Raw genomic sequence first — 16430 nt, forward strand, 5'->3', positions numbered from 1 at the left:
ACCGTAATAAATGTGCATTCTTTAGTGCCATTCATGCAGAATAAAACTTAAAAAAGTCCCATTGGCCAGTGCGAAATTTGTCTTCTCATTTTTTTTTTTAATAAAAACAACATTTGACCATGCTCGTTAGATGCTTCAATACCAAAGATAGTCTCAGAATCATTTAATGGCTGCTAATAAACATGTGCATTTCCTGAAACAAAGGGAAGTTTTTCATTTTTGTGTTTAGTAAATATTGTGATATGGAAAAAAAACAGCCGAGAAAAATACATTTAACTCAAAAAACTGATTTAAACTACAGGGTTTTTTATGATAGTCCATTCCCTTTAAAACTAGGACATCTTTTTATCCTTGTATTTCACCTCCATCAATGCACCCTTATGGACAACCCTACTTTCACCAGCCTTTAATTTTAAATCGATAAGGGAAAGGCTTTGCCTGATTGTGCAACAGGCCACCCTTTCTGTCTCCGAGAGGCCATTGAAAAAAGTACACTTGTATAGAAGTTGTAAGCATACAGATGGCAGATCTTTTCTAGTAGAGGGTACATCAGGTCCCATATTGTACAGCTAGTTTTTAGCATGGGGTAGGGAATTCTGGGGGTGTAATGTACTATTTATTATTTTTATTTATATAGCACCATTGATTCCATGGTGCTGTACATGAGAAGGGGTTATATACAAATTACAGATATCACTTACAGGAAACAAACTAACAATGACAGACTGATACAGAAGGGCGAGGACCCTGCCCTTGCGGGCTTACATTCTACAGGATTATGGGGAAGGAGACAATAGGTTGAGGGTTGCTGCAGCTCCGGCGTTGGTGAGGCGGTAGCTTCAGTAGTGATGAGGAGGCAGCGAGGTCAGTGCAGGCTGTAGACTTTCCTGAAGAGATGGGTTTTCAGGTTCCGTCTGAAGGATCCGAATGTGGTTGATAGTCGGACGTGTTGGGGCAAAGAATTCCAGAGGATGGGGGATATTCATGAGAAGTCTTGGAGGCGATTGGATGAGGAGCGAATAAGCGTGGAGGAGAGAATGAGGTCTTGGGAGGACCATAGATTACTTGAGGGAAGATATCGGGAGATTAGTTCAGAGATATATGGAGGAGACAGGTTATGGATGGCTTTGTAGGTCAATATTAGTAATTTGAACTGGATACGCTGAGGGAATGGGAGCCAGTGAAGAGATTTGCAGAGGGGGGAAGCAGAGGAGTAGCGAGGAGAGAGATGAATTAGTCGGGCAGCAGAGTTAAGGATGGACTGGAGAGGTGCAAGGGTATTAGCAGGGAGGCCGCAGAAAAGGATGTTGCAGTAGTCAAGGCGGGAGATGAAGAGGGCATGCACAAGCATTTTAGTAGATTGACGGTTGAGGAAAGGACGGATTCTGGAGATGTTTTTGAGCTGGAGGCGACAGGAGGTGGAAAGAGCTTGGATGTGCGATTTGAAGGACAGGGCAGAGTCAAAGGTTACTCTGAGGCAGCGGACTTCCGGTACGGGGGAAAGCATGATGTCATTGATTGCGATAGATAGGTCAGGTAAGGAAGATCTATGGGATGGAGGAAAGATGATGACTTCAGATTTGTCCACGTTGAGTTTGAGGAAGCGAGAGGAGAAGAAGGAGGATATGGCTGATAGGCAATCTGGGATTCTGGACAGCAGAGCGGTGACGTCTGGGCCAGAGAGGTAGATCTGAGTGTCATCAGCATAGAGGTGGTACTGGAATCCATGGGACTTTATGAGTTGTCCCAAGCCAAATGTATAGATTGAGAAGAGTAGGGGTCCTAGAACAGAGCCTTGGGGGACTCCAACAGAGAGAGGATGGGATGAGGAGGTAGTGTGGAAATGGGAGACGCTGAATGTGCGGTTGGAAAGGTACGAGGAGATCCAGGATAGGGCGAGGTCTTTGATGCCAAAAGAGGAGAGGATCTGTAGTAGGAGGCAGTGGTCAACTGTGTCGAAAGCAGAGGACAGGTCTAGAAGGAGGAGTACAGAGTATTGTCCATTAGCTTTGGCGGTAAGTGGGTCATTAGTGAATTTGGTCAGGGCTGTCTCAGTTGAGTGATGGGGGCGGAAACCAGATTGTAGATTGTCAAAGAGCAAGTTAGATGAGAGGTGGGAGGAAAGTTCAGACTGGACGTGCTGCTCCAGGAGTTTGGAAGCGAATGGGAGCAGTGATATTGGGCGATAGCTGGACATAGCAGTTGGATCGAGGGTTGGCTTTTTAAGGATAGGCGTGATTGTGGCATGTTTGAAAGCAGAAGGGAAGGTGCCAGAAGATAGTGATAGGTTGAAGAGGTGGGTTAGGGATGGGATAAGTGTGGTGGTGAGGTTGGGGAGGAGGTGGGATGGGATGGGGTCTAGCGCACAGGTGGTGAGGTGCGATTTGGAGTGGAGACAATTAAGCCCCCCTTCAGTGATGTTGGATAGGGAGGTTATGGGGTTTGGGTATTGGTCTGGTATACAAAGGGGTTGTGGTGGTTGAACAATGAAGACTTGCCTTTTTTGGTCGATCTTATTTTTAAAGTGTGTGGAAAAGACCTCAGCAGAGATGAGGGAGGTTGGAGGGGGCAGTGGGGGACAGAGGAGGGAGTTGAAGGTTTTGAATAACTGTGCAGGGTTGTAGGATAGGGAAGATATGAGGGTTGTGAAGTAGGCCTGTTTAGCAGAGGTGAGTGCAGATTTAAAAGCGAGTGTTGCCTGTTTGAATGCAGTGAAGTCGTCTTGCAGGTGTGTTTTCTTCCAACGCCGCTCCGCAACCCTGGACACTTGCCGAAGCTTTTTAGTGGTGTTATTGTGCCAAAGTTGTCTATTGATACGTCGCACTCTGCCATGGACGAGAGGGGCAACTGTGTCAATAGCTGATGCAAGAGTGGCATTGTAGAAAGCAGTGGCAGTGTCTGTGTCGTGGAGTGAGGATATGGATGCCAGTGGTAGGATAGAGTCAGAGAGTGTGTGGGTGTCTAGGTGTGCAAGGTTTCTGCGCATTTTGCTAGACATGGATGACCGGTGAGGAGGACAGGGATGAGAAGGTGAGCAGATGGTGGTCGGATAGAGGGAGAGGGGAGGTGGTGAAGTTACGTAGATAGAGAGCAGAGACGGGTGAATACCAGGTCTAATGTATGTCTGTCTGTGTGGGTGGCTGCGGAGGACCACTGAGTAAGTCCAAAGGATGGGGTAAAGGACAGAATTTTGGAGGCTGTTGACTGAAGAGTATCAATGGGGATGTTGAAGTCACCCATGATGATGGTGGGAATGTCAGCAGAGAGAAAGTGAAGAAGCCAGGTGGAGAATTGGTCAATAAAGGCAGTGGCTGGGCCTGGAGGTCGGTATATGACGGCCACTTGGAGGTTGGAGGGAGAGTAGATGTGGACAGAATGGACTTCAAAAGAGGGGAGGATAAAGGAGGGTAGAGGTGGGATTGGGTTAAAGGTGCAGTTAGAAGAAAGGAGGAGACCCACTCCTCCACCATGTTTGTTGCCGGGTCGAGGGGTGAGGGTGAAGTGGAGGCCTCCGTAACACAGCGCAGCAGGGGAGGCGGTGTCAGAGGGTGTTAGCCATGTTTATGTGAGGCTGAGGAAGGCAAGATTGCAAGAGAGAAAAAGGTCGTGAATCACGTGAAGCTTATTGCAGATTAAGCGGGCATTCCAGAGTGCTCCAGAGAGAGGGAGCAGGGGGGTGGGTGTCACGGGCACGGGTTTTATGTTGGAAAGATTGCGGTAGTTCATATTAGATAGGGAGCGATAGGAGGGGGTAGTAGTGGGAGGTATGAGCTGTGGGGGTCCTGGGTTGGTAGATATGTCTCCAGCAGTGAGGAAAAGCAGAGAAAGGGAGAGCAGGTGGGAAAAAGAGTGGCTGACTTTTTTATGTTTTCTTAGGACAGATTTGAGGTTGAGGAGCAGTTCAGCAGAGGAGGACAGGTGGGGAGGAAATAGGGAGGGAGAGATGATTATTTGTTTAGAGGGTGCTGGGGTTTGTGATAGGGAAGGGTACCGTCACACATTGAAATTTCCATCGCTATGACGTTACGATTCGTGACGTTCTAGCGATATCGTTACGATATCGCTGTGTCTGACACGCTACTGCGATCAGACACCCTGCTGAGAATCGTACGTCGTAGCACATCGTTTGGAACTTTCTTTCGTCGCTTGATCACCCGCTGACATCGCTGGATCGTTGTGTGTGACAGCGATCCAGCGATGTCTTCGCTTGTAACCAGGGTAAACATCGGGTAACTAAGCGCAGGGCCGGCCTGAAAGTGAGAGCAGATCACAGCGGTGCTGCGCTCTGCTCTCACTGTACGGCTGCACTCAGAGCAGGAAGCAGACGGCAAGGGACCTGAAGGACACCGACGGGTGAGTATGTACTGTTTGTTTTTTTACGTTTACGCTGGTAACCAGGGTAAACATCGGGTTACTAAGCGCGGCCCTGCGCTTAGTTACCCAATGTTTACCCTGGTTACCCGGGGACTTCGGCATCGCTCCAGCGCCGTGATTGCAACGTGTGACCGCAGTCTACGACGCTGGAGCGATGATTATACGACGCTGCGACGTCACGAATCGTGCCGTCGCAGCGATGAAAATTTCAATGTGTGACGGTACCCGAAGGAAAGAGAGGATTAGTGGAGTAAACACTGTAAGGGCATCAGTAAACATGGTGAAGGAGTAAAGGTACCGTCACACTCAGCGATGCTGCAGCGATATAGACAACGAGCCGACCTAAACTAGATCGCTGGAGCGTCGCTGTTTAGGTCGCTGTAGAGACGTCAAACAAAGCAACTCCAGAACGATGCAGGAGCGATCCAATGACGTAACGGCGACTCACTTCTCGTTCTCGCTGGTTGTTAGCTCCATTACATCCATTGTTAGCGTAGTTGCTTTTGATGTCAAACATGACGATGCACGCCGACCTGGCGACGAAATAAAGTTCTGGACTTCTAGCTCCGACCAGCGATGGCACAGCGGGATCCAGATAGCTGCTGGGTGTCAAACACAACGAGATCGCTATCCAGGACGCTGCAACGTCATGGATTGTTGTCGTTCTCTTTGCAAAGTTGCTGAGTGTGACGGTTAAGATGGGTTAATAGAAAAGGTAGATCCAAGTAATAAGAAGTGCTTACTCAGCAGACATACCCAAAAGAGACAGATCATAGAGTGGGGTCCTGACTCCTGCCGTGACTAACTGCCGTTGAAATAACTGCGGCGTCTATATGCTTAGCTGCGCAATGCTTTGCAGCAGAAATGCGCGTGCCTGACCCCACACGCGTGCACCCCTTAAGATGCTACTAAATTTATAGGACTGAGTAAAGGATCAGGTGAGAGGGATTGTGGGTCCTTATTTGGGATAAATTAGCAATTGGCCAACACCCCAGGGGAGGTTACATGATCAAAGGCACTTTTCCTGGCTGCAACCATATGCTCTAACACCTTGAACACGATAATATCTCCTGTGACCCCGGCATGGATGTACAGCAGTAAGTAACACAATGCAAAAAATGAATTTAACAAACATTCAGCAGGTACATTAAAGGCAAGGTTGCAGGATGGTAGACAGCAGATAACAGCGAGAAGAGATGTTTGAGTCTTTGAGACAATACCAATATAACTTTTTTTAGACTCATATACATGGGACACCTGCCCCTTTTGTTGAATAGATAATGATGAAATTTAATGGATAAAACATATTTGTTCTCAATCCTCTGACTTTTTTACATCCCTATAGATTGGGGTGCCATGTAGGACATCTTGTGACCAGTGAGATCCTATTCTTGGCTTTTAGACAATAGTTTATGTAAAAAGTACAAATAATTTTACAGAATTAAAGCAAAGACCAAAGCAATCTAAGGAGTTTGAGGCTCAAGGAAATTCACTGAGGCACTGTAACAATTAGTAGAGGCATTGGGATGAATCAAATAGAAATCTAACCTGTTGGTGCAAATCCCATCTGATGTCCACAGGTCCTGCAAAGCAACAGAAGCCAAAACGTTAAGAATAGGGTTGAGCGAAACGGGTCGATCATTTTCAAAAGTCGCCGACTTTTGGCTAAGTCGGCGTCTCATGAAACCCGATCCGACCCCTGTGCTTGTCGGCCATGCGGTACGCGACTTTCGCGCCAAAGTCGCGTTTCAATGACGCGAAAAGCGCCATTTCTCAGCCAATGAAGGTGAACGCAGAGTGTGGGCAGCGTGATGACATAGATCCTGGTCCCCACCATCTTAGAGAAGGGCATTGCAGTGATTGGCTTGCTGTCTGCGGCGTCACAGGGGCTATAAAGGGGCGTTCCCGCCGACCGCCATCTTACTGCTGCTGATCTGAGCTTAGGGACAGGTTGCTGCCGCTTCGTCAGAAGCAGGGAGAGCGTTAGGCAGGGTCCACTAACCACCAAACCGCTTGTGCTGCAGCGATTTCCACTGTCCAACACCACCTTCGGTGTGCAGGGACTGTGGAAGCTATTTTTTTTTTTTTTTCCCCTCAGCGCTGTAGCTCATTGGGCTGCCCTAGAAGGCTCCGTGATAGCTGTATTGCTGTGTGTACGCCACTGTGGAAACCAACTGCTTTTTTCAAAGCACATATCCTCTTGTTCCTTCCTTTCTGCACAGCTATCTTTTTTGTTTGTCCACACTTTTTATTTAATTTGTGCATCAGTCCACTCCTATTGCTGCCTGCCATACCTGGCTTAGATTACTGCAGGGAGATAGTAATTGTAGGACAGTCCCTGTTTTTTTTTTGTTTTTTTTGTGGGAGATTAAGATTGGCATTTCTGCTACAGTGCCATCCCTGTGTGTGCCATCTCTCACTGAGTGGGCCATAGAAAGCCTATTTATTTTTTCCGTGATTTGTGTTCTAAATTCTACCTCAACACAAAAACACTACATCAATCAGTGGGAGAAAAATATTGGCCTCAGTCAGGGCTTGTGTGCCACTGCTGTGTGTGCTATCTCTCATTCAGTGGGCTATAGAAAGCCTATTTATTTATTTATTTTTTTTCTTATTATTTGGTTTCTAAAGTCTCCCTGAAAAAAAAAAAAAAAACATAAAAAAACAGTGGGAGAGTAATATTGCCCTTTCAGCTTGTGTGCCAGTCTTGACTCCTGGGTGTGCCACCTCTCTCTCTCATTCAGTGGGCTATAGAAAGCCTATTTTTTTTTTTTTTTTTTTTTTAATATTATTTGGTTTCTAAAGTCTCCCTGAAATAAAAAAAAAACTTAAAAAAACAGTGGGAGAGTAATATTGCCCTTTCAGCTTGTGCGCCAGTCTTGACTCCTGGGTGTGCCACCTCTCTCTCTCTAATTGTGGGCCATAGAAAGCCTATTTTTTTTTTTTTTTTTAATATTATTTGGTTTCTAAAGTCTCCCTGAGAAAAAAAAATAAATAAATTAGGTGGGAGATTAATATTGACATTAGTGCTTGAGTGACAGTCCTGCGTGTGTGTCATCTCTGTGATTTTGTGCCACAGAAAACAGAGTGTGTAACATTGTGCTTGATTTTCCTTGTGGTCTCACCAACCTGTTAAGGGATATTGAAATCATACTGAAGTTATAGCTCACCGTGTAAGTTGTTTGACAGCAACAAATAAAGTTACTTTGGTTAAGATTTTAAAACAATGAGGAAGTCTGGTGCAAGAGGTCGTCGTGGGCGTTCATTGTCAGCTGGTAATGATGGTAGTGGTAGTGGAGCATCAGGTGGTCGTGGGGATAAAAATATTCCACCTAAGTCTGGAGCTGTGGAGCCAGTTTCGTCGTCAGGCTACACAAGGCCTCGAACGCTCTCTTTTCTGGGAGTAGGAAAACCGCTTTTAAAGGCGGAGCAGCAACAGCAAGTTTTGGCTTACATTGCAGACTCAGCCTCTAGCTCTTTTGCCTCCTCTTCCGAAACTGGTAAATGTAAAAGCAGCGCGTCGCTTGTGGATGTTCACGGTCAGGGACAAGTCGCTTCCTTGTCCTCCTCAGCAAAAACTACAACAAGAGAGAAGGATGCAGCAGGCGACACAACGGGTCACTCCATGGAGCTCTTTACACATACCGTCCCTGGCTTAGAAAGTGAAACATTTAACAGGCCATGCCCATTACAAGTATATTCTGACATGGAGTGCACTGATGCACAGCCACAGCCAGAGTACTATGCTGCTCCTTTGACTCAGACCACCACATTGCCCTCTCAGGGTACAGATCCACAATCAGACCCTGATGAGACTATGTTGCCCCGCCACGAACGCTATACCACCGACCGACACAGTGACACAGACGAAGTTGCACACGAGCTCGAAGAGGAGGTAATAGATGACCCAGTTATTGACCCCGATTGGCAGCCATTGGGGGAACAGGGTGCAGGCGGCAGTAGTTCAGAAGCGGAGGTGGAGGAGGGGCCGCAGCAGGCATCAACATCGCAACAGGTTCCATCTGCCGGGCCCGTATCTGGCCCAAAACGCGTGTCAAAGCCAAAACCTGTTGGAGCACAGCGTTGCCATCCGGTTAAAGCTCAGTCTGCAATCCCTGAAAAGGGATCCGAGTCTAGGAAGAGTGCAGTCTGGCATTTTTTTAAACAACATCCAACTGATCAGCGCAAAGTCATCTGTCAAAAATGTTCAACTAGCTTAAGCAGAGGTCAGAATCTGAAAAGTCTAAATACTAGTTGCATGCATAGACACTTAACCACCATGCATTTTCAAGCCTGGACTAACTACCAAACGTCCCTCAAGGTTGTAGCACCCTCGGCCAATGAAGCTAGTCAGCAACGCAACATCCCTTCCGTCACTGTAAGGCCACCATTTTCCGCACCACCGGCAGTATCTGTGCAGGTTTCTTTGCCAGCCAAAAGCAGTCAGGGTCAGGGAATCACCAGTTTTGTAGGAGGAAATATTGCATCTAGGGCACCGGCGGAAACAATACCGTCTCCAACCGTCTCTCAGTCTGCCATGTACACCGGCACACCCGAAAGTTCCACGATCTCCAGCTCTCCAGTCCAGCTCACCCTACATGAGACTCTGGTTAGAAAAAGGAAGTACTTATCCTCGCATCCGCGTACACAGTGTTTTAACGCCCACATAGCTAGACTAATCTCGTTAGAGATGATGCCCTACCGGTTAGTTGAAAGCGAAGCTTTCAAAGCCCTGATGGAGTACGCTGAACCACGATACGAGCTACCCAGTCGACACTTTTTTTCCAGAAAAGCCATCCCAGCCCTGCACCAGCATGTTAAACAGCGCATCGTCCATGCACTCAGGCAATCTGTGAGTACAAAGGTGCACCTGACTACAGATGCATGGACCAGTAGGCATGGCCAGGGACATTATGTGTCCATCACGGCACACTGGGTGAATGTGGTGGATGCAGGGTCCACAGGCGACATCAATTTAGGGACAGTTGTGCCTAGCCCACGGTCTAGGAAACAGTTGGCTGTAGGCGTTCGCACCCCCTCCTCCTCCTCCTCCTCGTCCTCCTGCAGAAGCTACAGCTCTTCCACAGAACGCAGTCTGCCAACCACTCCATCGGCAGATGACACTGTTGCACACCAGTTGTCCCATTATGGGCCAGCTACTGCCAAGCGTCAGCAGGCTGTATTGGCTATGAAGTGCTTGGGCGACAACAGACACACCGCGGAAGTTCTGTCCGAGTTCTTGCAACAAGAAACACAGTCGTGGCTGGGCACAGTAGATCTTGAGGCAGGCAAGGTAGTGAGTGATAACGGAAGGAATTTCATGGCTGCCATCTCCCTTTCCCAACTGAAACACATTCCTTGCCTGGCTCACACCTTAAACCTGGTGGTGCAGTGCTTATTGAAAACTTATCCTGGGTTCTCCGACCTGCTCCTCAAAGTGCGTGCACTTTGCTCACATATCCGACGTTCGCCTGTACACGCCAGCCGTATGCAGACCTATCAGCGGTCTTTGAACCTTCCCCAGCATCGCCTAATCATAGACGTTGCAACAAGGTGGAACTCAACACTGCACATGCTTCAGAGACTGTGCGAACAGAGGCGTGCTGTTATTTATTTGTGGGAGGATACACGGGCAGGCAGTAGGATGGCAGACATGGAGTTGTCAGGTGTGCAGTGGTCTAAGATACAAGACATGTGTCAAGTCCTTCAGTGTTTTGAGGAATGCACACGGCTGGTTAGTGCAGACAACGCCGTAATAAGCATGAGCATCCCCCTAATGCGTCTGCTGATGCAAAGTTTGACGCACATAAAGGAGCAGGCGTCTGCACCAGAGGAAGAGGAAAGCCTTGATGACAGTCAGCCATTGTCTGGTCAGGGCAGTGTACAGGACGAGGTAGCGGGCGAAGAGGAGGTGGAGGACGAGGAGGATGATGGGGATGAGTATATTTTTAATGCCGAACCTTTCCCGGGGGCACAGGAAATTGGTTGCGTGTCACGGCCGGGTTCTGGTTTTTTGAGGGACACAAGTGACGTAGATTTGCCTGCAACTGCCCCTCAACCAATCACAACCGGAGATTTGACAACTGGAACTTTGGCCCACATGGCGGATTATGCCTTACGTATCCTAAAAAGGGACACACGCATTACGAAAATGATGAACGATGACGATTACTGGTTGGCCTGCCTCCTTGATCCACGCTATAAAGGCAAATTGCAAAATATTATGCCACATGAGAACTTGGAACTAATATTAGCAACCAAACAATCAACTCTTGTTGACCGTTTGCTTCAGGCATTCCCAGCACACAGCGCACGTGATCGTTCTCACACGAGCTCCAGGGGGCAGCAGACTAGGAGTGTTAGGGGTGCACACAACAGAAGTGGCGTTGGACAGAGGGGTTTTCTGACCAGGTTGTGGAGTGATTTTGCTATGACCGCAGACAGGACAGGTACTGCTGCATCAATTGAAAGTGACAGGAGACAACATTTGTCCAGTATGGTTACTAACTATTTTTCATCCCTTATCGATGTTCTCCCTCAACCGTCATTCCCATTTGATTACTGGGCCTCCAAATTAGACACCTGGCCAGAATTGGCAGAATATGCATTGCAGGAGCTTGCTTGCCCGGCAGCAAGTGTCCTATCAGAAAGAGTATTCAGTGCTGCAGGTTCAATATTAACCGAAAAAAGGACTCGTCTGGCTACCCAAAATGTTGACGATCTAACATTCATTAAAATGAACCACAACTGGATTTCGAAATCTTTTGCCCCACCTTGCCCGGCCGACACCTAGCTTTCCTATGAAAGGCTCTTGCCTGTGAATTACTTTTCTAATGTCTAATTTGCTGCAGCTGATTGTACAGCATACGACATGTTTACACCTCCCTAAATGGCCAAACTCCCCACACGGGGCCGTGGTATCGCGACTTGGCGCAAGCACCCGTGAGACTGCTGTTTGTCTGAAGAGGTGGGTGTGCTCGCTTTTGGTTGACGGCATTGCTACTGGGTCCCTCATAGTACAATGTAGTGTCTCTGGCGGTGGTGGTGCACACCCAACGTCAGACACACCGTTGTAACATGAGGGGCCCTGGGGCGGTCCCGCCGGCCTCTAGAGAGTTCCCCCCTACCCCAGCTCAAAATGTGCTCTACCACATGCAAAATTATGTCGCACAGCTCCACCAATCTTTAGTCTATTCGCTGACATCATTCAATGTCTGGCACTGACAATACAAATTTGTAGACATCTACGATGCAACTTAAAGTAGTCTGTGTCTGTGTCCTATATTGGCACCATTAAATAGTTACTGCCAAATTACTATGTCAGAAACTCAGCAGATGAGCCCACCCCTGTACCTAAGTATGCCACCTTTTTTTTTGTTTTGGTTGTTTTGCGAGACATTAACATCTATTTATATTTTGGGAGTACTGGGACAGACACTCCTTGCACTACTCCTCCACTCACCACCAAGCTGCCCGTGTATCCATGTAACCGCTGTAAAACTGCCATGAGCCTATTGTTTGTTATTTTAGGCCTTTGAAGCCTGTCTGCGGTCCCTCCTTCCACTAGTCCTCCACTGACCAGACCACTGCTGCCCGTGTACCCCTGGAACCAATTATAAAGTGCCTACAGCCAGCCCATTTTTTTATGTTAGGCCTTTGAAGCCTGTCTGCGGTCCCTCCTTCCACTAGTCCTCCACTGGCCAGACCACTGCTGCCCGTGTACCCCTGGAACCAATTATAAAGTGCCTACAGCCAGCCCATTTTTTTATGTTAGGCCTTTGAAGCCTGTCTGCGGTCCCTCCTTCCACTAGTCCTCCACTGACCAGACCACTGCTGCCCGTGTACCCCTGGAACCAATTATAAAGTGCCTACAGCCAGCCCATTTTCTTATGTTAGGCCTTTGAAGCCTGTCTGCGGTCCCTACTTTAAATACTCCTCCACTGACCACCAAGCTGCCTGCCCGTGTATCCATGTAACCGCTGTAAAACTGCCATGAGCCTATTGTTTGTTATTTTAGGCCTTTGAAGCCTGTCTGCGGTCCCTCCTTCCACTAGTCCTCCACTGACCAGACCACTGCTGCCCGTGTACCCCTGGAACCAATTATAAAGTGCCTACAGCCAGCCCATTTTTTTATGTTAGGCCTTTGAAGCCTGTCTGCGGTCCCTCCTTCCACTAGTCCTCCACTGACCAGACCACTGCTGCCCGTGTACCCCTGGAACCAATTATAAAGTGCCTACAGCCAGCCCATTTTCTTATGTTAGGCCTTTGAAGCCTGTCTGCGGTCCCTCCTTTGTTGTGAATTTGGATTCTGGGCTCCCCCGGTGGCTACTGGTGGAATTGAACTGGTGTTTTCATCTTCTCTGTTCACCTGTTCCCATCAAGATGTGGGAGTCGCTATATAACCTTGCTGCTCTGTTAGTTTCTTGCCGGTCAACAATGTTATCAGAAGCCTCTCTGTGCTTGTTCCTGCTCCTAGACAACTACTAGATAAGTTGGACTCTTGTCCATGTTTGTTTTTGCATTTTTGTTCCAGTTCACAGCTGTAGTTTCGTTACTGTGTCTGGAAAGCTCTTGTGAACAGGAATTGCCACTCTGGTGTTATGAGTTAATGCCAGAGTTTTAAAGTAATTCCTGGATGGTGTTTTGATAGGGTTTTCAGCTGACCATGAAAGTGTCCTTTCTGTCTTCTGCTATGTAGTAAGTGGACCTCAAATTTGCTAAACCTATTTTCATACTACGTTTGTTATTTCATCTTAATTCACCGCCAATACATGTGGGGGGCCTCTGTCTCCTTTCGGGGTATTTCTCTAGAGGTGAGCTAGGACTAATATTTTCCTCTGCTAGCATTATTTAGTCCTCCGGCTGGTGCTGGGCATCTAGAATCAACGTAGGCATGCTACCCGGCCACTGCTAGTTGTGCGTTAGGTTTAGTTCATGGTCAGCTCAGTTCCCATCTTCCAAGAGCTAGTTCCTATATATGCTGATGCTATGTTCTCTTGCCATTGAGAACATGACACTCCTTCCACTAGTCCTCCACTGGCCAGACCACTGCTGCCCGTGTACCCCTGGAACCAATTATAAAGTGCCTACAGCCAGCCCATTTTCTTATGTTAGGCCTTTGAAGCCTGTCTGCGGTCCCTACTTTAAATACTCCTCCACTGACCACCAAGCTGCCTGCCCGTGTATCCATGTAACCGCTGTAAAACTGCCATGAGCCTATTGTTTGTTATTTTAGGCCTTTGAAGCCTGTCTGCGGTCCCTCCTTCCACTAGTCCTCCACTGACCAGACCACTGCTGCCCGTGTACCCCTGGAACCAATTATAAAGTGCCTACAGCCAGCCCATTTTTTTATGTTAGGCCTTTGAAGCCTGTCTGCGGTCCCTCCTTCCACTAGTCCTCCACTGGCCAGACCACTGCTGCCCGTGTACCCCTGGAACCAATTATAAAGTGCCTACAGCCAGCCCATTTTCTTATGTTAGGCCTTTGAAGCCTGTCTGCGGTCCCTACTTTAAATACTCCTCCACTGACCACCAAGCTGCCTGCCCGTGTATCCATGTAACCGCTGTAAAACTGCCATGAGCCTATTGTTTGTTATGTTAGGCCTTTGATAGCCTGTCTGCGGTCCCTACTTTAAATACTCCTCCACTCACCACCAAGCTGCCTGCCCGTCTATCCATGTAACCGCTGTAAAACTGCAATGAGCCTATTGTTTGTTATTTTAGGCCTTTGATAGCCTGTCTGCGGCCCCTACTTGCAATACTCCTCCACTGACCACAATGCTGCCTGGAGTGCCTGCCTGTGTATCCATGTAACCGATGTAAAACTGCCATGACTGCCTACTGTTTGTTATTTTAGGCCTTTGATAGCCTGTCTGCAGCCCCTACTTGCAATACTCCTCCACTGACCACACCAATGCTGCCCGTGTACCCCTGGAACCTATTTAAAAGTTCATAGAGCCTAGTTATATATTTTATTTACTATTAATAAGGCCATGATGGACTACGCTGTACCACGCTACAAGCTAACCAGTCGACACTTCTTTTGCGAGAAAAGCCATCCCAACCCTCCACCAGCATGTAGAAGACCGCATTGTCCATGCACTCTGGCAATCTGTGAGTACAAAGGTGCACCTGACAACAGACGCATGGACCTGTAGGCATGGCCACGGAAGATTACGTGTCCATTACGGCGCAATGGGTTAATGTGGTGGATGCATGGTCCACAGGGGACAGCCTACTAAGTCTGTCTGCAGTCCCTAATTCAAATTGTCCTCCACTGTCTAAATCGGAGCTTCCACCTTCTGGCTTTCGGCCTATAGTATCAGAAATTAAACTGCATTTGGCCTTCAACTTTGGTTAGGGCCTACTAACGGCTTCTGCCCCTCCCTGGTGTTGCCCTCAACTAAATAAAGCTGAGCTTCAACCTTCTGCTCCAAATTACCATTTTAAAAAATGCAATAGGCTTTTCCGGCCTACTAAAGGTGTCTGTCTGTGTGCCCCTGCCTGGTGTTGCCCTCAACTAAATAAAGCTGAGCTTCAACCTTCTGCTCCAAATTACCATTTTAAAAAATGCAATAGGCTTTTCCGGCCTACTAAAGGTGTCTGTCTGTGTGCCCCTGCCTGGTGTTGTCCTCAACTAAATAAAGCTGAGCTTCAACCTTCCGGCTCTCATTAAGTGGTTTTAAAAAAAAAAAAATGGTGGTTAGGGCCTACTAACGGCTTCTGCCCCTCCCTGGTGTTGCCCTCAACTAAATAAAGCTGAGCTTCAACCTTCTGCTCCAAATTACCATTTTAAAAAATGCAATAGGCTTTTCCGGCCTACTAAAGGTGTCTGTCTGTGTGCCCCTGCCTGGTGTTGCCCTCAACTAAATAAAGCTGAGCTTCAACCTTCTGCTCCAAATTACCATTTTAAAAAATGCAATAGGCTTTTCCGGCCTACTAAAGGTGTCTGTCTGTGTGCCCCTGCCTGGTGTTGTCCTCAACTAAATAAAGCTGAGCTTCAACCTTCCGGCTCTCATTAAGTGGTTTTAAAAAAAAAAAAGGGTGGTTAGGGCCTACTAACGGCTTCTGCCCCTCCCTGGTGTTGCCCTCAACTAAATAAAGCTGAGCTTCAACCTTCTGCTCCAAATTACCATTTTAAAAAATGCAATAGGCTTTTCCGGCCTACTAAAGGTGTCTGTCTGTGTGCCCCTGCCTGGTGTTGTCCTCAACTAAATAAAGCTGAGCTTCAACCTTCCGGCTCTCATTAAGTGGTTTTAAAAAAAAAAAAGGGTGGTTAGGGCCTACTAACGGCTTCTGCCCCTCCCTGGTGTTGCCCTCAACTAAATAAAGCTGAGCTTCAACCTTCTGCTCCAAATTACCATTTTAAAAAATGCAATAGGCTTTTCCGGCCTACTAAAGGTGTCTGTCTGTGTGCCCCTGCCTGGTGTTGTCCTCAACTAAATAAAGCTGAGCTTCAACCTTCCGGCTCTCATTAAGTGGTTTTAAAAAAAAAAAATGGTGGTTAGGGCCTACTAACGGCTTCTGCCCCTCCCTGGTGTTGCCCTCAACTAAATAAAGCTGAGCTTCAACCTTCTGCTCCAAATTACCATTTTAAAAAATGCAATAGGCTTTTCCGGCCTACTAAAGGTGTCTGTCTGTGTGCCCCTGCCTGGTGTTGCCCTCAACTAAATAAAGCTGAGCTTCAACCTTCTGCTCCAAATTACCATTTTAAAAAATGCAATAGGCTTTTCCGGCCTACTAAAGGTGTCTGTCTATGTGCCCCTGCCTGGTGTTGTCCTCAACTAAATAAAGCTGAGCTTCAACCTTCCGGCTCTCATTAAGTGGTTTTAAAAAAAAAAAAGGGTGGTTAGGGCCTACTAACGGCTTCTGCCCCTCCCTGGTGTTGCCCTCAACTAAATAAAGCTGAGCTTCAACCTTCTGCTCCAAATTACCATTTTAAAAAATGCAATAGGCTTTTCCGGCCTACTAAAGGTGTCTGTCTGTGTGCCCCTGCCTGGTGTTGTCCTCAACTAAATAAAGCTGAGCTTCAACCTTCCGGCTCTCATTAAGTGGTTT

At 47.6% G+C, this 16430-nt stretch overlaps 1 protein-coding gene across 1 annotated transcript in view; it reads right to left on the bottom strand.

Annotated features, from left to right (window-relative positions):
- The window catches only part of LOC143806932 (PRKC apoptosis WT1 regulator protein-like), an 85093-nt gene that overhangs the window by 18784 nt on the left and 49879 nt on the right, over nucleotides 1–16430 (bottom strand). Inside the window, exon 4 of the mRNA XM_077287996.1 lies at nucleotides 5923–5957. Coding sequence (XP_077144111.1) covers nucleotides 5923–5957 — 35 coding nt within the window. The remainder of the gene's footprint in view (nucleotides 1–5922; nucleotides 5958–16430) is intronic.

The sequence above is a fragment of the Ranitomeya variabilis genome, chromosome 2, assembly GCF_051348905.1.
Source record: "Ranitomeya variabilis isolate aRanVar5 chromosome 2, aRanVar5.hap1, whole genome shotgun sequence".
NCBI lineage: Eukaryota > Metazoa > Chordata > Amphibia > Anura > Dendrobatidae > Ranitomeya > Ranitomeya variabilis.